Source organism: Barbus barbus (genome assembly GCF_936440315.1).
Source record: "Barbus barbus genome assembly, chromosome: 5".
Taxonomy (NCBI): domain Eukaryota; kingdom Metazoa; phylum Chordata; class Actinopteri; order Cypriniformes; family Cyprinidae; genus Barbus; species Barbus barbus.
Window position 1 is genome coordinate 16,701,165 of NC_136733.1, and position 21,054 is coordinate 16,722,218.

The window sequence follows — 21,054 nt, forward strand, 5'->3', positions numbered from 1 at the left end:
CTTTTATTTGGCTGCTTTCAATTAGGGCCGTCGCGACTAGTCGACTTTTAAAAATCGTCGACTTCATTTTGCTCTCATCGACTAACCGGCAAAATACCGGAAGTGGCGCATTTCACAGACGAGAATCCATAAAACACATTTTTAGACTATTTTCCAAGGCTGCATGATATATTAAACCCATTTAAAAATCATAATTAAGCATAATTGTGAATTCACAAACGCTATGATTTAATTAAATAATTATATGCGATGCAGTTCACACAGCATAGGCTCTTTAATTATTTACATTATCGTGCGTCTCACAGCGGCTCTGTTCAGTAATTCCACAGAAACTGTTATCATTTACATGAGGAGCGTCTCAAACTCATCTCTGCATGTTGTTGTGAGTTTGTGTTTATTATAAAGTTAATCTGGGAACGCAACGTGCGCCATTTCATCAGGTTTGTAAAGTAAATCATTTATAAATCGACACAAACACAGGAGAATACATCGAGATTTCAAAATAAAAGCTCAACCGCTCACTCTGAGTTTACACGTTTGATGTCCACACATTCATTTAATTACAGCGGCTATAGCATTTCTGTCCTAAAGAAATGGGCAAATGTTAAAGATTAAGTGTACGTTTGAATTAAATGGTGCTTGGTCAATATTAAACAGTAATGTGTAAAAATAATCATCAGGCCGTCAGTGCCCCTGCAGGCCTTTGTTGTTATGCGTAATCTACATTAGCTCTATTGTTTATAATACATTATGTATTTTAACAGTTTTGTTCAATAAAACCATATGATTTATTGCTTTTGGTACTTTATTTGAACTAGTTATTATTGCATCATTGCTATTATATATGTATTTTAAGTCATTTTAAAAGCTATTGTTCAATTAAATCCATTTTTATTACCACAAAAAAAAAATTATAATTATAGGGCCCTATGAAATCATTTTATTTCCAAATTCAGTTTTGTTAAAAAGCCTGTCTAATTAATTGAGTTTTACAGTTTTATCTTTATCAAATTCTGTTTTCCATTATTTTCTGGATTTCATTTTAATTGTTCCATTAAATTTTAATAATCAAAAGCATCTCAAATTAATTGATTTCATAGTAAAAAAAAAAAAAAGTATTTTTTCAGAAATACTGCACATTTACATTTTTCACCTAAATAAACTCTGGTAAATACTATTTATGGTAAATACTCCTTTAAAAAAAGTGTTTTTTGATGATAATTGTATTATTAGACTAGAACACGTGGATATGTTGTCATTCTCACACTATAATACTGAACTTTGATTTCAGTGATTTGGACTATGAGATGGACACTTGCTTCTTGCTCTCTATGTTGCACTTCACTTTTGCTTTAAGAAAAGGATTGCAACCAAATTATTTTTTTATTTAAACCAAATGGATTTCATTTGGTTTAATAAAATATTTTTAAGTAAAAAATTTAGATTTTTTTTTGTGGGAAATTAATTGCTTAGATTAATCGATTAATCGAAAAATTAGTCGTTAGATTAATCGAAATAAAAATAGTCGTTAGTGGCAGCCCTACTTTCAAGAGTGATTAATTTTTTTGTTTGCCATTTCACCACCCAGTCGAATGTCACAGGTTCAGTCAAAGACCTGAACATGAACTCTGCATCCAAAAAAACAAACAGAAAAACATCAAGTTTGCAAAGCAAATAGTGAAGGAATGCATTTTGAAATCTCACTGGTGCTACCAAACTCTTCTTGAACAACTTGAAACAGAGGCAAGTAAAGTGAAATAAAAGTATGAGAGTAGTTCCTCTTGGTACTTGTTTATATGTTAATAATGGCATCCCTGAGCAGTTTGTACGTTTCGCCTCTGCAGTTCTCCTCCTGTCATTTTTAGAACAGATGAGAGCAGGTCCAAGAGCTCTTCTGTGAGCTGCACAACCTCATATTATATGGCCTATTTCTGCCCTCTATGAATTTGTATGTGAGTGTTCCATCACCAGTGATAGAGTGGGAAATCTAGCTGCAATTCACCCTATATACTTTTTTATGTTAGTTCATTTTTTTCAAATCCCATAAGTTGAAATGGCGCCATCAGGGCTGAGCTGTTCTCTTAAAAATTTTAAGAAACTATTGGGAGTGAATGTCAGAGGTACTGAAGGCAAGAATTTCCACTCATGAATGAATAAAAAATATATATACTGTATATATCTCACCACCGCTATGAGCTGCCAGGGTCTGGAAGATTGATAATAATAATAAAAAGAAGCAGTGCACATATATTTTCATCAGCCTATTATGATTTTTTGAGAAACAGCAAGAATAAAAGTGGCTTTTACCTTCTTACAGAAATGTCACTATCCATGAACTTTGTCTTGAATGGCCTTCCTGTTTCATATTTGGTCTGTATCTTTCTCCAAAGGTTCCCTCATCACACTGGAGCCTCATAGGAATGACATTTGATCTCGGCCAAGGGCCGGAGCAGCCAGTATCCACTAACCCATTTTATCCTCTGATTACAGCGGCCAGATTGGATTAAGAACCATGCCCTTAAAGAGCCATTATGGACAGGCCAAGTTATGAATTGTACGTGGAGAGCCAGAAAGAGAAAGAGCGAGCTAAAAATGTGAAATTAACTAAGAGTGCACTGCTATTTTCTGCAGATTTTTGTCACGTCATATTGCATTTCAGATATTTTTGCGTTTTTAAAGTGTGCCTACTTTTGCTAAGAGGATAGCTCAAACTAGCTCAAACCTGACCGGGCTGGTCTATTTCACTGGTTGTAAAGAGTGTTTCTGCACTTGTCAAGGTGGTTTACTTGGCTTGGAGAGCATCTAAGACTGGCATAAACCAGATGAGAACAGCAAGTCATGGCCAATCATGAGCAGTCGTGGCATAATGGATAGAGAGTCGGACTTGTAACCCAAAGGTCGCGGGTTCGAGTCTCAGGTCCGGCAGGAATTGTAGGTGGGGGGAGTGAATGTCCAGTGTTCTCTCCACCCCCAATACCACGACTGAGGTGAGACCCTTGGGCAAAGCACCGTACCCCCAACTGCTCCCTGGGCTCTGCAGCATAAATGGCTGCCCACTGCTCCGGGTGTGTGTTCACGGTGTATGTGTGTTCACTACTCATTGTTGTGTGTGTGCACTTGGATGGGTTAAATGCACAAATTCCGAGTATGGGCCACCATACTTGGCTGCACGTCACGTCCTTTCCTTTTCCTTTTCAAATCATTTAGCACTTTTTTTTCCCACCAGGGCTGAGACATGTTTGTCTCGTTAGGAATATTTAAGCGGTGTCTCTCCTGTAGCGTCTGTGTTTAAATTATATTTCAAACATAGAAAAAAATGATATTTTCTGGAAAGTGCATGCTAATCACTTTCTGTGGCAGTAGAAAATTCTGTCAGCATGAATGAGATTTTGAATTTATGACCACAGAAATGCATCATATTTTACATCATTAAAGTCATTTAAACAATTTTCTGGCTGACTGTATATCAGCGAATTTACATAATAAAATGCTTGTTCAATAGCACCCCATTCGGGTGCATTGTTCCACAGGAAAATAACTAGGATTATAGAAGATTTGGCTTCTCGCCTACATTTGCTGTGTACTATTTTTCTAGCTTTCACTGTTCACAGCTATGTTTCTGTGCCAGACATTAGAATCAATAAATTAATAACCTGCACATTATCAGCATGACAAATGGTAGCAGCTGTGCTACTTTTCTTGTGAAGCACACTTTGGAGGTAATCAAACTTTTTTTTCTGCCTTTTTCTTTCTTTTTTAACCATGAGTCTTCCGGAAGCACACAAGAAAGGATCTCCAGAAGGAATAACGGAAATAGATAGAAAATAATGAGCTTCGCTCTCACTAAGTGTTTTCCGCTGAAGAATTGCAATGAGCATGGGGGCGACTCCTTAATTATAAGAGTAAATGAATTGCCAGGTTTTGTCTCCTAATGATACCATGTGGGAAATGGCAAACATTCGGATCTAAATTATGAACGACCATTTCAAACCATGATTAAATAACATCATGCTATATCCTATGTATATCCCTCGCCATCATTCATTATTTTCCTAATTTCTCTTCCCTTGTTAAAAGCGACACCGTCAGTCGAGAACGCTGCATTGTCATTTTGTCTTGGTCCCTTAAGAGAGAGCATCAAGATTACTCACTGTTTTCACTATAAATCATTGCTGTTGTAAAATGTGAAAATGGCTTTTGCCTGTAATTTATCATAGCTGTAAAGCAGAGGACAGGTTGAATAGCCCCCTGCTAGTTTTCATAAAGCAACAGAGCACAGATGCAATTTTCCCAGTAAATATCTCTACCGTCTTTATTTGTCATGACACAGAAACGAGAAGTTTACGAGAAGTTCATGTAGATGAGTGTTATGAATACAGTGACTCTAAAGGCTGTTTTGCCACTCTTAAAAATGCCTGAAAGCCAGCATATTAGAAAACCAAATCAAGCCAATTAGCAACAAGTTGCTAAATGTTAACTCTTTAGCCTGTTATATGCTTGAAAAGTGAAATGATCTCATTTACTCATCCTCGTTCCAAAGCTGTGCGACTTGCTTTCCTCTGTGGAACACAAAATAATTTAATAATAATAAAAAAATATATATATTTTTTATATATATATATATATATATATATATATATATATATATATATATATATATATTAGTGATGTCAAACGATTAAGCGCATCCAAAATACGTTTTTGTTTACATAATATATGTTTGTGTTGTGTATATTTATGTATATGTAAATACAAACACATGCATGTATATATTAAAGAAAAATGTTATGTTTATATATTAAATATATTTAATATATAATTTAAAATCTGATAATATAAATATATAAATGTATATGCATGTAAATATTTCCAAAATATATGCAGTATGTGAGTGTATCTATATATACAAAATAAATATACACAGTGCACACACACATATGTAAACAAAAACGTTTATTTTCTTGCGATTAATCGTTTGACAGCACTAATATATATATATATATATATATATATGTTATATATTATTGAAAGTCATTCCTATTTCAGAAAGAAATTCATAAAGGTTTAGAACAACATGAGGTGAAGTAAATATCAGAATTTTAATTTTGGGTGAACTATCCTTTTAATATTCATACATGCACATGCATTATCTGTAAATGACAAATACTGGATTAAAATGCATTATAAATAATTAATTTCTTCTTATCTACCTTTTGTTTTTACCCCATTGTACTATTTGAATTGCTTGATATATGTATAACCCGGCACGTGTGACTTTAGGCATTTAGCACCTGTTGCTGGTAATTGTGCTGGAGTTTAGCACATGCCGCGCTTGTCTGCGACGGCAGTTCAGTCAGAAGCTTGACTGAAGGGAGAGGAGGAACACAGAGATAGCCCAGCCACTCTCTCTCTAACAGATGGACTAATAGCATAATTAAGTAGCCGCGCGCCCGGTTCCTGTTTACCGTCATGTTGCTAAGCAATGACATCAGCCAATCCCTCCGTCCCTCCGTATAATCCTGCCCTCTCCCTCTCTCTCTATCTCTCCCACATGCATTCATCCCGGTAACAGTCTTAGCGTACTGTAGTGGTCTGAGCGCAGCTCACAGGCAGACGGCATGACCACAGTGTGCTGGAGCAACCCACAGCCTCTCATGTAGCCCACTGCTGCGATCGCAAACTCACACAGACATGCACTTACACACGAAGACACGCTCAGTTACTCTTCAGGGACACTAAGAGATTACCAGAGCAAAGAAGATTTGACTTTTGAAGCTTGTGTTTTTTTTTTTTATTTAATTTTCTTTATTTCTTCTTTGGTTTTTTTTGTTTTGTTTTTTACTGTTACCACCTGCCCTTTGCCGGGTTCAGGGGTGGTGGCACATCCTCAAAAGGGCTGCATGAATGACACAACGCAAAGGCGAGAAGACGACCATCAGCATCCAGGAGCACATGGCCATTGATGTATGTCCAGGTCCCATTCAGCCCATCAAGCAAATATCTGACTATTTCCCCCGTTACCCACGGGGTCTCCCCCCCACAGCTCCCCTGGCCCTCAGCCGCACCGGCTCCCTGCGGAGCACCTCTACCAGCCAGAAGTCGGAAGGCCCAGCCGCGGACCCCAAACGGGATGAGGACGACCTGGACCAAGCCTTCGGCGCCACCGCGCTCGTGGCCAGCAAAAAAGAGGAGGAGCCGGACGTGGAAGGCTACGATTCGGACGACTCCAGTGAGTAGTTGTTTCTTACTATTTGTCTTTGTGCCACTGTAGAATTGACAACTGTTGCCTCAGATTCCTCTGCCTGTTTGTTTTCACTCACCTGTATGAATGGAGCTCCATGGAATGGCAGCTCTGATTGAATTCTTGGAAATGGTTTATTTAGCATGTGATTATTTGGGTTCAGACAGACAACGTATTGAAGGGGCATGTGGGTTACGTCAATCCTTTCCCTATTCTGTTCTTTTTATGTGTTTGTTCCATTGATCGACGAATCTTTAAAGTGATTCTTGTGGGCATCAGGTGCGAATCATCCGTTCCATTTGTATATCTATATCTGTAGAGCTTTTGTCTGTCCCAGATGTAAATCTTATTATGGACCTCTGCCTGCCTCTCTGTTTGGAGTCCGGTTTTCAATCATGGCAGCCTGTAGACTAGATTAGATAGAGCCCTGCGGTCTCATATGGTTATTTTATCATTATTGTGCTCTGTCTTAGATGGGGTTAATCCATACAGTGCCAAGCTCGACATGTGTGCCTGAGCATGTGTGCTGGTGGAAAACAAGTGGCTATAACGATGCAACGATGGGGTCTGGATCTAATCCCGGGCAGCTCTGGCATAGCACGCAATGATCTATTGCTGACAGATGTTAACCTTTGACCTTCATGCAACACCAAGAGTGAGCTGCACAGTGCAAATCATTTTCTAAATCAATATTTTTTTGCGTCAGTGAAATATCTAAACATCCTCAAAATTAGATTGAATTACCTGAGAAGCAAAAGCAGTCGGTTTTAATTTCAATGCACTCTCTGTAAGTTTTATTTAATAGGAATAGTTAACCCTAAAATAAAAATTCAACCTCATGTCGTTCCAAACCTGTATGACTTACTTTCTTATGTGGAACATAAAGGAAGATATTTTGACGTGAAAGTCAGTGGGGTACAAAACAACACTGATCCCCATTGACTTCCATTGTATGTACCCAAAAACACTGAGACATTTCTCAAAATATCCTCTTTCGTGTTCCACAGAAAAAATAAAGTTATACAGATTGAAAACTACATGAGGGTGACAGAATTTTAATTTATAGCTGAACTGTCCCTTTTAGCCAGACATATTAGGATTGATGGATAACAACAACAAGCAATCTGTAGCACGTTAACTGCCCAAAGATTATCTGAAGTGCAGCTTTCTAGTGTAATTGCACGCTTTGCTGTTGACCACAGTAATCAATATCAATCGCTCATACGCAACAATCTGTCACAGGTTGACGAAATGTGCCGGCCAATATAACCAGTCCTTCACCTTTCATGAGGCAGTGTAGAGCATGTAGATATGCTGTATCTGCGAGTGTGATCGTAAAAGCAGAGGATCGTGGGACTGCAGTCTGGTGCGCCTGTGTTTTATGATGATAGATTAGCATGGAGCTATTGTGCTATGATTCATCGGTGTGTCACTCTAAATCATAACCCTCTTCCTGTTCTCTCGATCTCGCCTGTTGTCTGAATCACAATGCACATATTAGTTGCACAACAGAGAGACAAATTAAATCCTAACCTGACATGTTTGTTATGTGACTCATGAAATACAAATAAGCCAATTATACTAATTTGCCAGAGCATTTAATGGTTTGAACATCTCACAGGGAGTTTAGCAGAGTAAGTTAGAGGAAGAAAATTGTCTCTGAGGGAACAAACTTGAGGCTTTGCTAATGCAACAGATGGATTACAAGGAACTTCCACAAACATTTGGCGATGGCGTCTCTTCGGCTCTGCCGACAAACCATTTATGAGTTGAGTACTACAGGACAGATTGCAAACAGAGCAGTCTTCTGTTTCAGAGCTTAATTAAGAGCCGCATCCAAACAAAATTGGACTTGAATTTTAGCTGAGCACTTTTGTCAGTTGCAAACATACAACTGGTTGCTTCATCAGTACATAGTATCCAAGCTGGGAAGAATTAAAAATAAAATGATGAATTCCCATTAGGCTTCGAAGCCCCTTACTAAATACCACCTGTTTGTCACTCATGCTGAAAGCCTCACTGACCTCTCGACTTGAATTAACTAAACACAGATGCTTTGGGAAAAACAAGCCACTTTAACTGATGCAATCCACAAAATACCCATGAGTACCTGTGAGCTCTGTACCGGGGAGGCAGGTCCTTGGGGTTGTGTACCCCTGGTGGTTTCTATACACAGCTAAGTGTTATATTCCTGATGGTATTTTACAAGAACAGTCTTGAGATCTTCAGTCGAATGGGGCGTTCACATCCACATCCTTTTGAACTGACCAGCAGTCATTTGTTTTGAAGTTCAAGTTCAAGTTCAAGTTGAGCTTTATTGTCATTCCGCTACATGTGGGGACATTTGAGTCAGCAGCTGGTTGGGGAACAATGCAGGATGGTTTGTAGTGCATGAGCATGTAAACATACATATATTGCTGAGTTTTTTGTGAGATTGTGCACACGCAGCAGTGTGTGTAAGTGTCCATAGTGCACATAGTGTAAGGTGTAAAGGGTCCATAGTGTAAAGTGTCCATAGTGCACATAGTGTAGAGTGTGAGTGTCCATAGTGTAAAGTGTCCATAGTGCACATAGAGGAGAGTGTCCATAGTGTAAAGAAAAAAAGAATAAAATAAATTTAAAAAAATAATTAAAGTTCCATACAGTTTTTCTTTGGGGTGGGGGGTGGTCCATGTTCAGGAGGTAGGGGTTTGCATGGGGTTTCAGAGGGGGGCGGGGTGGTTTGAGTTCAGGGCTCTCACAGCCTGGGGGAAAAAGCTGTTGAGCAGTCTGGCGGAGCGGGCTCTGATGCTCCGGTACCGTCTTCCTGATGGTAGGAGCTGGAAGAGACTGTGGGAGGGATGGGTGGAGTCCTTCACGATGCTGTTGGTTTTGCTGGAGCATCGTGTAAGGAAGATGTCCAGGATGGAGGGGAGAGGGGCACCGATGATCTTTGCAGCTGTGTTCACTGTCCGCTGGAGGGTCTTGCGATCAGCAGCACTGCAGTTCCCGTACCAGACAGTGATGCAGCTGGTCAGCACACTCTCAATGGTGCCTCTGTAGAATGTGGTGAGGATGGGTGGAGGGAGACTTGCTCTTTTCAGCCGGCGGAGAAAGTGTAGGCGCTGTTGTGCCTTTTTGAAGAGTGACATGGTGTTGGTGGTCCAGGTGAGATCCTCTGTGATGTGCACCCCCAGGAATTTAGTGCTGCTGACTCTCTCCACAGTCGAGCTGTCGATGGTCAGTGGGGGGTGGTCAACGGAGTTTCTCCTGAAGTCCATGGAATGGCAGTTATTGGATAGTACTGACTCCAAACGCATTGGTTGAGCCATGTTGGGTTGCTCAAACGAACAAGTCAATCCAATTCTCGCTATTACAAACCGTTCACTACGACTTTTGCCTTAATAAACTCCTAATTTGCTGCTTATTAATAGTTAGTAAGGTAGTTATTAAGTGTAGTATAGGGTAGGATAAGAGATGTATAATATGGTCATGCAGAATATGTGCTTTATAAGTACTAATAAACAGCCCATATGTTTATATTAGGCATGCTAATAAGCAACTAATAGTGAGAATTTGTTCCTATACTAAAGTGTTACCCATTTTCTTGTCCCTTTCCCTTCCTGTTCCTTTCTTTTCATTTTCATCTTTCCTTTACTTTTCTGCCTGTTCGTTTTATTTTCCTGTCCTTTTCCTTTGCTTGTCCGATTCATATGTTTCCTTTCCTTGCCATTCCTAAACTTTGCCTTCAACTTTCTTTTCCCTTCCTTTTGTGGATCGAGTGGATTGATCATGGTCTGTCTTCCCGAAAGTCCTATCTGCCATTTGAGGCTAGCATTGATGGAGTTGTCTTGTTTTTCTGTTTGTGTCTTGTTTTTCTCTGTGTGTTTTCAGAGAGCTTGATGACAGATTGACAGATGCAGTTGTTGACAGACAGAGTGAAGAGTGGAAACATGCCATACAGTCCATGGGTTTCAGAGATCATTAACAAAATGGGCTTTTTTTAACAATCGAAAGCAACACAAAGTAGAAATACAGCTGTATTTCTACAATCTTTTATAATGCTTAAGGGAAGTCAAACTATGAATGGGTTACTTACATTTGTCTCTGCATATTAAGATGGAACAGGAGAATATTACAGGGTTAGTTCATCGAATAATGAAAATTTACTCATCATTTACTCATCCTCATATCATTCCAAACTCATAAGACTTTTGTTCATCTTTAAAATATGGATGAAGATATTTATAATGAAGCCTGAGATTTTTTTGTTCCTCCACTATAAGTCCACAAAACCAAAACTTCATTTTAAGTTTAAGTCAAAAAGTCAATGACAACATTGTAAAATTAATTCATATGAATCGAGTGGTTTAATCCAAGTTTGAATACCAGTCATTCTTGAAACATGGGACAAAACATGTCCAGCAATTGTAACCTCTATCAGGTTTAAAAATTTAAAATATTTTCAATTGTCAATGTTATGGGGATTGATCATAGAATCTATTTAACACAATTACCCCCTTCAATTTAATTTTATCATTATTATGTGAAATCTATGACACTTATTGTCTTCTCACTACATCTAAAACAGTGTGTCCACAGAGAAGGGTTCAATCATTCATATGCTATAAAATGGATAAAAAATGTTTTTAACGATAAAAAAAGAGCTTGTTTTATCAAAACCAACACTTAATAATATCTCATATCAACGCAAGGTTGTTTTTCAGTGACACATGCATGTTTCATAAGGTTTTAAAGTTTTGTCCCCACTTTGTCAACACCGTCAGACATTCATTCAAATGTAATAAAATCAATGAATATCAGGGGCAGCTGTCACTCTAAAGGACCCCTTGCCACAGTCCTCCTCTGCAGACTACATCACTGTCAGACAGACTCTGGTCAGTTTTATAGTTTTAGAATATTTTAAATCCTAATGTTAATATTTCATGTGTCACAACCATGATACGTCAACACCATCTTCCAATTTCTGAGGAAATTATTTGAAATATTTAGATCATTTTATTCTCCTGGTTCATTAGCAGGTTCCATTAGCATCTAGTATCAACAGAAAAAATTAAATGGCTACTACATGAACTCCATTTGTTTTGTGAAAGAAATGCCAAATGTGTCAACACCGTCAGATGTCACCACATCAAGATTTTGTGTTCCAATAATATATCAAAATACTTAAATGTGACACTTGAATAAAAGCTTTATAAGCAATAACATACTCACTGCCTGTTGTGGTTGTTTTAACACAGTAATTGTTTGATTCAATGTATTTGATAGTTAAAAATACTACAAATTCAGGTTTTCGTCACTACCGTCAGATGCGTCAACTCCGTCAGTTCTGTCACCTCCGTCAGATGACTATTTTGATAATATTTCATTATGATATTTTATATTTGTTGTGGAATTGTTGGTCGCATGTGAAAGTGTAATCTGTTTGCTAACATGAGAATGTGTTTTGAAATGTTAAAAACGTCTTGAATGCTGTTAAAGATAAAGTTGAAATTATATTACACAGTCCAAGGTAAAAAAAAGCACATTTTGTTTAAAAAAGAGAAAAGTTGGGAGGTTGCATCAAAGCATAGCTCAGTAGCTTAGTACATATAAGATACATAAATGTAGTTTAATTTGTCTGAGTACAAAGTTTTATTTTTTTCAATTTTGCACCCTGTTTTGTCCCACTTCTCAAGAATGACTGATACACATGTTCCCTTTATATGATGAACAGATTTAATTTAGGCTTTTATTCTTTTATACACATACATAGAGCAAATCAAGTTTGGTGAATGTAAGCTTCACATGTGAGAACCAGTGAATTTTGCATGTCAAGCAAACATGTTTGTGTCACAGTTACCAGTTGAATCGCACTGCATTTCCCAGCATCCCTCTGGCCACTCACCTGCACTCCGTCATTATCACTCACACCTGACCTCTATCAGGGAATCCTCCACACCTGGTACTACCAATCATGCTCCCTATATAACATAACTCAATCCAGACACTTTTTGTCTGGTCTTGAGGTTACAAGCTCCTCGTCCGTCTTATCATTTACCTGCTGGATCCCTGTGGCTCTGTGGATGTCTTCCTCCAGTTGATTCTACTAAAGGGAAAGATAAGGACAATTGACTCCTCAGTTTATTGAGCTTCATTGAATTCTGAGTTATTGCACTTACCTGTTGAGGTTGCCTTCAGTTTGTTTAATAAAGAAGCTCTACCTTACTCATTCTTGTATGGCTCTCCATCCAGTGTGTGACAGAAGACCAGCCCTAAAACGGAATGGATGACCGAGCCCTATTTATTTCTCTGGCCCATTCGTATCCTGACCTGCTGAATTATGCAAGGGCATTCATGCCGCTCGCCCTCTCCAGTACCCTAGAAGACCAAGACCTCAAGACCCTGTTCCGGCTCGGGATCACGTATCATCAACCCACGAAGCTCCCAGACACCTCCAACCTGAATTGGAAGGAGACGGTCATCCGGTGTCTGGAGAATCTTCGATCCCGAGTCGGAGTCCCTCCCGAGATCTTCCCCAATGACGACGGTCGCCCACATTCCCTGAAGTCCCCGCGAGCCTGTAAGTGGACCTCCAACAGCGCTGAAATCTTCCCCTTGTCTCCCGAGCTCAGTCGTCCGTGGTCAATGCCGAGCAGCCGCCGTCAACGGCCAACGCTGCCACCCATGACTCTATCAAACCCGCCGTCTGAGAGTATGGCAAGCACGCCGTCTGAGAATATGGCAAGCCCGCCTGCTCCTCGCATGTGCCCTCAAGTGTCCGCGCTTCCAGAGTGCCCTCCTATGTCTAAGCTGGTCCTGTCCAGCTTCGCGCCTCCAGAGCGCCCCCAAGTGTCTGCGCCTCTAGAGCGCCCCTAAGAGTACGCGCTTCCAGAGCGCCCTCCTATGTCTAAGCTGGTCCTGTCCAGCTTCGCGCCTCCAGAGTGCCCCCAAGTGTCTGCGCCTCTAGAGTGCCCCCAAGAGTCCGCGCTTCCAGAGCGCCCTCCTATGTCTCAGCTGGTCCCGTCCAGCTTCGGGCTTCCAGAGAGCCCTTGGGTGTCCGCGCTTCCAGAGCGCCCCCAAGAGTCCGCGCTTCCAGAGCGCCCCCAAGAGTCCGCACTTCCAGAGCCCCCCCAAGAGTCCGCGCTTCCAGAGCGCCCCCAAGAGTCCGCGCTTCCAGAGCGCCCCAAGAGCCCGCTTCTCCTAAATTGTACCCAGAGGAAATTCCCGTTTTTAAGTTTACCCTCGAGAGAGTGGCTGTTCCCAGTCCCGCAGAATCCAGTTCCCAAACCACGGCCAGGAGTGCCGTTCCCAGCCCCAGAGAATCAAGTTCTCCAACCACGGCCAGGACTGCTGTTCCCAGTCCCGGAGAATCCAGTTCTCAAACCACGGCCAGGACTGCCATTCCCAGTCCCGGAGAATCCAGTTCTCAAACCACAGCCAGGAGTGCCGTTCCCAGTCCCGGAGAATCCAGTTCTCCAGCCACAGCTAGGAGTGCCGTTCCCAGTCCCGGAGAATCCAGTTCTCAAACCACGGCCAGGAGTGCCATTCCCATTCCCGGAGAATCCAGTTCTCCAGCCACGGCCAGGAGTGCCGATCCCAGAGAATCCAGTTCTCAGACCATGGCCATGAGTGCCGTTCCCGATCCCAGAGAATCCAGTTCTCAAACCACAGCCAGGAGTGCCGATCGCGATCCCGGAGAATCCAGTTCTCAAGCCAAGGCCAGGAGTGCCCATCCCAGAGAATCCAATTCTTTTTTTATTTATTTTTTATTATGCAAGTAAAGAAGGTGACAATATTTACATGTGCCAAAATGCTGAAACACAGACAAATAAACATATATACTAATGGCCAACATGACAAGTCCGTTCAGATTAACTCCTGTATTTGCATTCATATGTTTGTGAGCATACGTGTGTGTGTGTGTGTGTGTGTGTGTGCGCGCGTGTGTGCGTATGTGTCTGTCATTGTGTCTAGGGTTGGAGAAGGAAGCATACAACTGAAATAGCATCATAATAGATTGATAACAGATATAAGTAGTGTAAAAAATAAATAAATAAAGATGAATAATAATAATAATAGCAATAATAAAGGCAACAAATGTTATTAGCAACAATAATAACCATAATAATATTAATCATAATGATAATAATAATAATAATGATTTCATCAAAACTGGGAGAGGGTGGAGGACAATGAAGAGGGCAAGTAAAAATAATAATATAAGTTGTGAATTATAAATTTATGTTTAATAATTGTGTGCGGGGGGGGGGGGGGGGTTGTGTAGGGGGGGTCGATATTAATACTCCTGGCCGATATTAAGTATCCGAACTTAATGCCCCAGCCCATGTCACGGGCCAGGGAAGGATGCTGCTGGGCAACAGGGCCCAAAGCAACCCCCCCATCTCCCCTCTCCCCAAATATCAGCCATCCCCGGCCACTACCTACATGCCACACTTATCTATTTATTTATTTATGTTTTTAATGTGTAGATGTGTCTATGTCTCAGCTCGTTTGTGAGAATCCCGTTCTCAAACCACGGCCAGGAGTACCGTTCCCAATCCCAGAGAATCCAGTTCTCTAGTCACGGCCAGGAGCGCGGTTCCCAGTTCCAGGGAATCCAATTCCCCATTGAGCCCAGGAAGGACACCTGACCCCTGAACACCCGCTCCTCAAGAGTGCCCTCAAGAGCCCATTCCTCAAGACCACCCTCAAGCACCCGCTCCTCAAGTGAGCCCTCAAACATCCGCTCCTCAAGAGCGCCCTCGCGAGTCCATTCCTCAAGAGCACCCTCAAGCCCCCGCTCCTCAAGAGCGCCCTCAAGCACCCGCTCCGTTAGAGCACCCTCAAGTGCTCGCTCTTCTAGAGCGCCATCCTGTTACCAAGACGGGCTCAGGGAGGGTCTCAAATTCCAAGATCCCAGCTCCAGAACCAGTTCTAGTGCTCGAGTTTATGCTAATGCTAACGTCAATCCTAAAGGCCAACGAAGCCATTCAGGAACCCCTTGAATGCACCGCCATGACCAGGGAGGTCGTCGGTGAACCTATGGCCTACCCTATTCCTGCCGTAGTAGTTATTGGTAATCTGTCTGTGGCCTATGTTTCTGCTGCGCCTGCTCCACCCTGGTGGGCTTCAGCTTCATCTGCTCCGCCCTGGTGGACTTCGGCTTGGTCTGCTCCGCCCTGGTGGGCTTCAGTTCCACCCTGGTGGGCTTCAGCTTCATCTGCTCTGCCCTGGTGGGCTTCAGTTTTCCTCCATGGATCTCCATTGCATGGACTGGGCACTCCATCCCTCCTGGTTCCTCCACTGCTTCGCCTCTGTTATGGGAGCGTCTGGAAGCCGCTCCTTCGGGGGGGAGGGGGTAACTGTCACAGTCACCAGTTGAATCGCACTGCATTTCCCAGCATCCCTCTGGCCGCTCACCTGCACGCCGTCATTATCACTCACACCTGACCTCTATCAGGGAATCCTCCACACCTGGTACTACCAATCATGCTCCCTATATAACATCACTCAATCCAGACACTCATTGTCTGCTCTTGCGGTTACAAGCTCTTCGTCTGTCTTATCACTTACCTGCTGGATCCCTGTGGCTCTGTGGATGTCTTCCTCCAGTTGATTCTACTAAAGGGAAAGATAAGGACAATTGACTCCTCAGTTTATTGAGCTTCATTGAATTCTGAGTTATTGCACTTACCTGTTGAGGTTGCCTTCAGTTGTTTAATAAAGAAGCTCTACCTTACTCATCCTTGTATGCCTCTCCATCCAGTGTGTGACAGTTTTCACAGAAACCAATGAAGTCAGTTTACCATTTTAGATGTGCTCTGCAAAATGTATTTGCGTAACATTTTTTATTTTCATTTTTTATTAAAAATATCATCTGTCTTTTGAATATGAACGAATGAATGAAAAGTCCTATGGGTAAACTAACACTTTATATAAAAAATAAATAGTAATGCTCATCTGATGCATGTGGATACATCTGTTAGCAAACAACAGTACAGCATGTTGACCTCCAGAGATTTAATTACTGTCAGTGTTAATTCACTTTTCAGCTGCAGACAAAACATAAAACAGCAACTCTACAACTTTTCACTTTTCAGAGGCAACAAAAATGGTCAATTAAATTTAAAATTTTCTCTGATCAATTCAACATGACCTTAGCAATGCATAATCCTACTGTATCACTCTATTACAATCTGAAATAGAAATGGCTTGAGATGCATAGAGAGATTATAAAGCAATTTTATGTTTGTCAAATGACTGTCTCACAGTTACATAAGCAATTATGTTTCAGCCTGGAATTTCACATGCAATTGCATATTTTTTCAGGAGGATTAGCGGTTTAAGCATCATTAAATATACCTGGTTGAGCCGTGATACATTACTCTTGCAATTAAGACAGGCCATTACTGGCAAATTGCACTAAAGGTTAATTGTTTTCTAGGTATTGGTCTATCAGACTGAAAGCGATCTTAAAGAGTTGTGTGTTCACTAGATACTCTATTTGTTGGATTACATAACTGGAGAACTTGAGTTTTTTTCTTCATTTTGTTTAACTCTGGGGGTGGATGGATGGACTTTTAAAGGATTAGTTATTGGCAAAATGAACTTGCAGACGTTCTCCTCGTCATCCACTAGAGTTTAGAAAGGCTAGCTTTAGTGTTGTCAGAAAGCACTGGAATATACCGAAGTTTAGCTGTGTTTGTGAAGACTGTGTGCTGATGGATTTGTTTGGAAAATCAGTTTGATGACTTCTTAGGATGGTAGATCCACCTCTAGACCATTTATGGCAATCCCAGAGTCACATTCACAAATGGAGCGAGCCTGTGGTTCTATACTAGTGGCACATCTCAAGCTAATAGTGCCATAACTCAAATAAGATATCACTCTCCCACACGAACAAGGTGTCCATAAAGATCAGGGAGAACACCCTCCAGCACAATGAGGGCACTGGAACATCATGTCCTTTTCTGCTTTCATGCTTCTCTTTGGTAACATGACAAAAAGAAACATCCGCTTTGTATTTTGTCATCATTTTTGATCAGATCCTATGTGACAGTATTTCTTAACTAATTTTGCTTCAGAAACTCAAGCAGTAGCTTAATACAGAATAAAAAAATATACACATTACATTAAAAGAAGTAAGCAAGCAACCACTCTAAGCATCCTGCTACAAATCAGTACAGATGGTACTCAACCAGACTGAGCTTTTTACAGTATGCTGATTTGGTGCTCATAAAGCATTTCTAATTATCAGTGTTGAAAACTCTGTGATTCTTTGAGGATTCTTTGATGAATTAAAGTTCAATAAAACAGAATTTTATTGAAATAGAAACCTTTCATGTAACTTTTGATCAATTTAATGTGTCCTTGCTGAATAAAAAATAAAAATATTGATTTCTTGCCAAGAAAATCCGAACCCAAACTTTTGAACAGTAGTGTACTTCATAAGCAATAAACAATTTGATATGTGGTCCACTAACACACACACACACACACACACAAACACACACTCTCTGCAGGGAGAACTCACTTTAGCCATTTGCCATATTGGTAAATGTGCGTGATAAAGACTAGACACCAAGTGTAGCATTATCTGATTTGTTTTTGTCAACTTGGATGTTAATTGATACAGAAAAGTGCAACACCAGCTGAGCAGCCCCCCGACGCAGTCCAATCAAATCACATCTGATCACAGGTTCATTAATGATGTCCTATAGTGCATCAGAGACATGGAAGAATTTTTTAAGTAATGTAATTTATCACTCTTTTTATGGAGCATTCTTAATTTTATAAATGTGAGATGAAGATGAATGCCTTAGCCTAATTGAGACAGCATTTTTATGTCTAAACTTCAAGCTCTTGACCTGTGGAAACAAAGCACCGTACTTACAGCCTGACAAAAATAGACACTGTGCAATTAGGTACAGTTTAATCTTTTCTTTAATCATGCCATTTTCATTGTCTGTAGTTGAATTGATCTCCATTATTATATGCATCATCCGTTAGCAGATACATGTTATTGTAGCAGTGCCATTCAGTGCCACAGATTGTACAGTCAGTCACTCTGACACGTAAAGCAAAGGCACGCTCAGATATATACGCAGGGGAGGATTTCCTGAAAGCAGGCTGCAACCTTCTGTCGAATCCTATTAAAGAGCCTATCTGCAAGCTGTCGTGAGATAACAGATAACGAGAGGAATAGACTGTATTTTTCCCTGTGTTTTTGGCCTTGGGGTTTTCTAGATGGGGCTTGGCTATGGAAAAAGCATGCCATGTTTACATGGTCAGCTCTAGAGATATATTATACACTAAAAACTACTGGGTTGTGGGAAACAAATGGATTTTTTCTCTTCTGTTATAATTTCACTTTCACTTTTCAGTCACACTTTATTTTAAAATCCAATTCTCGCTATTAAAAACCGTTCACTACGACTTTTGCCTTAATAAACTCCTAATTTGCTGCTTATTAATAGTTAGTAATAGTGAGGTAGTTATTAAGTGTAGTATAGGATAGGATTAGAGATGTATAATATGGTCATGCAGAATATGTGCTTTATAAGTACTAATAAACAGCCCGTATGTTTATAATAGGCATGCTAATAAGCAACTAGTTAATAGTGAGAATTGGTCCTTATACTAAAGTGTTACCCATTTTCTTGTCCCTTTCCTTTCCCTACCTGTTCCTTTCTTTTCATTTCATTTCATTTCATCTTTACTTTACTTTCCATTGCCTGTTCCTTTTCTTTTCCCGTCCTGTTCCTTTGCTTGACCGATTCATATGTTTCCTTTCCTTACCATTCCTAACCTTTGCCTTTGCCTTCAACTTTCTGTTCCCTTCCCTTTGTGGATCGAGTGGATTGATCATGGTCTGTCTTCCTGAAAGTCCTGTCTGCCATCTGTGGCTAGCATTGATGGAGTTATCTTGTTTTTCTGTTTGTGTCTTGTTTGTCACATCTCTGTGTGTTTTCAGAGAGCTTGATGACAGATTGACAGATGCAGTTGTTGACAGACAGAGTGAAGAGTGGAAACATGCCATACAGTCCATGGGTTTCTGAGATCATTAACAAAATTAGCTTTTTTAAACAATAGAAAGGAACACAAAATAGAAATACAGCTGTACTAAAGGCCTGTAAGGCTTTTACCCTGAAGTGTTCAGCCTTTGTGCGCTGATGTTGATGTTATTCAATGAGAAGGCTGCTTTGAAGCATTATTTTTTTTCTTGTACCTCAAAGTCAGGTAGCGTCTCAGTGATACTGCCATTTATCTTTATTTTCTTTTACCACGTTGGGTGAAAACATCATTTTTTAAAGGTTTTGTTTTAATGCTCAGATCTCTTCCAGATCTGTCCATTTTTCCCTATCCACACGTTAAGACAGGATTAACTTTTATCTGACCAGCCGGCTGTACAATACCCAGCCCCCGCAAACCCCCTGGCCCACACACCTACACACTGCTCACAAGTACTAGACACTCGATAAAAAACAGCGGCGCCAATGATATAGGGCAATGTAAAGGCTTCGTATAGGTTTCATATAATTGTTGTGCAGGTTAGTAAAATTAGCTAGCAGTGTTTTTTTTTTTGCCACATTTAAAAATATTAGTTATACCCTCCACACTTTTTGGGAAATATCTATGACACTGTAATTGTGTTGTGTATGACACAACAATCACAACTAGAACATAGACTACTGTTCAAAAGTTTGGGGTAAAATTTGCGGTAACATTTTTCACGTCTTTTATGCTCACCAAGGCTACAATTAAAAAAAAAAATGTAATTAAAAGCGGTAATATTGTGAAATTTCATTACAGTTTATAATAACTGTTTTTGGTATTAATTTTAAAATGTAATTTATTCCTGTGATGGTAAAGCTGAATTTTCAGCAGCCTTTTTTTGGGGGGGGTCAGGACACTTTTATGAATAGAAAGTTTGAAAGAACATAATTTATTTGAAATATAAATCTTTTGTTACAATTTTTAAGTCTTTTCTTATTATCACCTATAGGGAGAAGACATAAATTTCACAGACAGCTTGGCTATACAGTCAATTTATATAGCCAAGGCACATAAGTTAAGGGAGACCCCTATATATACTCGTGCAGTGTAGGCTCAACCAGGCTTTGTGCCAGTTGCTATATCTGTGAAATTTTCACACTCTTTACATAACCTAAAACAGGAATTCCTGAAGCCAGTCTGAAGTTTTCGCCTTTGTTACTATGGCAGCAGATAATTTGTTGAGTGCCACAAGGGCATGAGGTGAGTCCTGGAAATAATTTGAGAAAGCTGGTTTGGAGGACGGGGAGAAAAAAAAAACTTTGTTGGCGGTTTATGTAATATATTTTCTATCTTTAGTTGTAAACAAATTTGCTGAAACCTTGTCACATTACTGGAAATAAGCATCAGGAGAGTTTTTATGTGACTCATAATGGCAAGTGGGAAGGAAAAAGAACATGATACTCTATTCACTCTTATTGCAGATTTTATTTCACTCTTCAAATATTGTCATAATAACCCGTGTTCAACTGTGTCAGCGATCTGATGAAGGTATAAGGTGGATAAATGCACATTATATATAAACGTCAGGAAGTCGCACTAAATTAAAATGCATTGTGGGGAATATCCAAAGAAAGAGGAAGAGAGAATTCTTACTCCAATCCCACATTATTACATTTTGAATTATCCTTTTGTAATCAACAGAAGATTAAATTATTTGCTATTTGCTAGCACAAAGGTAAAAGGAGAAGAGTTTTCATAATTAAATGTATAAACAATTTGAAATGAAAGACAACTTAAAAATTATTTTGTGGAAATGAATCTGTTGTGTCAGTCCC

The 21,054-nt window shown here is 40.1% G+C and overlaps 1 protein-coding gene across 2 annotated transcripts in view; it reads left to right on the forward strand.

Moving 5' to 3' along the window:
- The first annotated feature begins 5,570 nt into the window (after nt 1-5,570).
- Nucleotides 5,571-21,054, forward strand: part of LOC306869181 (double C2-like domain-containing protein beta) — a 132,162-nt gene continuing 116,678 nt past the window's right edge. Inside the window, exon 1 of one of the 2 annotated variants that reach the window (XM_079415823.1) lies at nt 5,571-6,229. In XM_079415823.1, coding sequence (XP_079271949.1) covers nt 5,905-6,229 — 325 coding nt within the window. In that variant the 5' untranslated portion in view covers nt 5,571-5,904. The remainder of the gene's footprint in view (nt 6,230-21,054) is intronic. The other variant, XM_079415824.1, reaches the window with a different exon arrangement.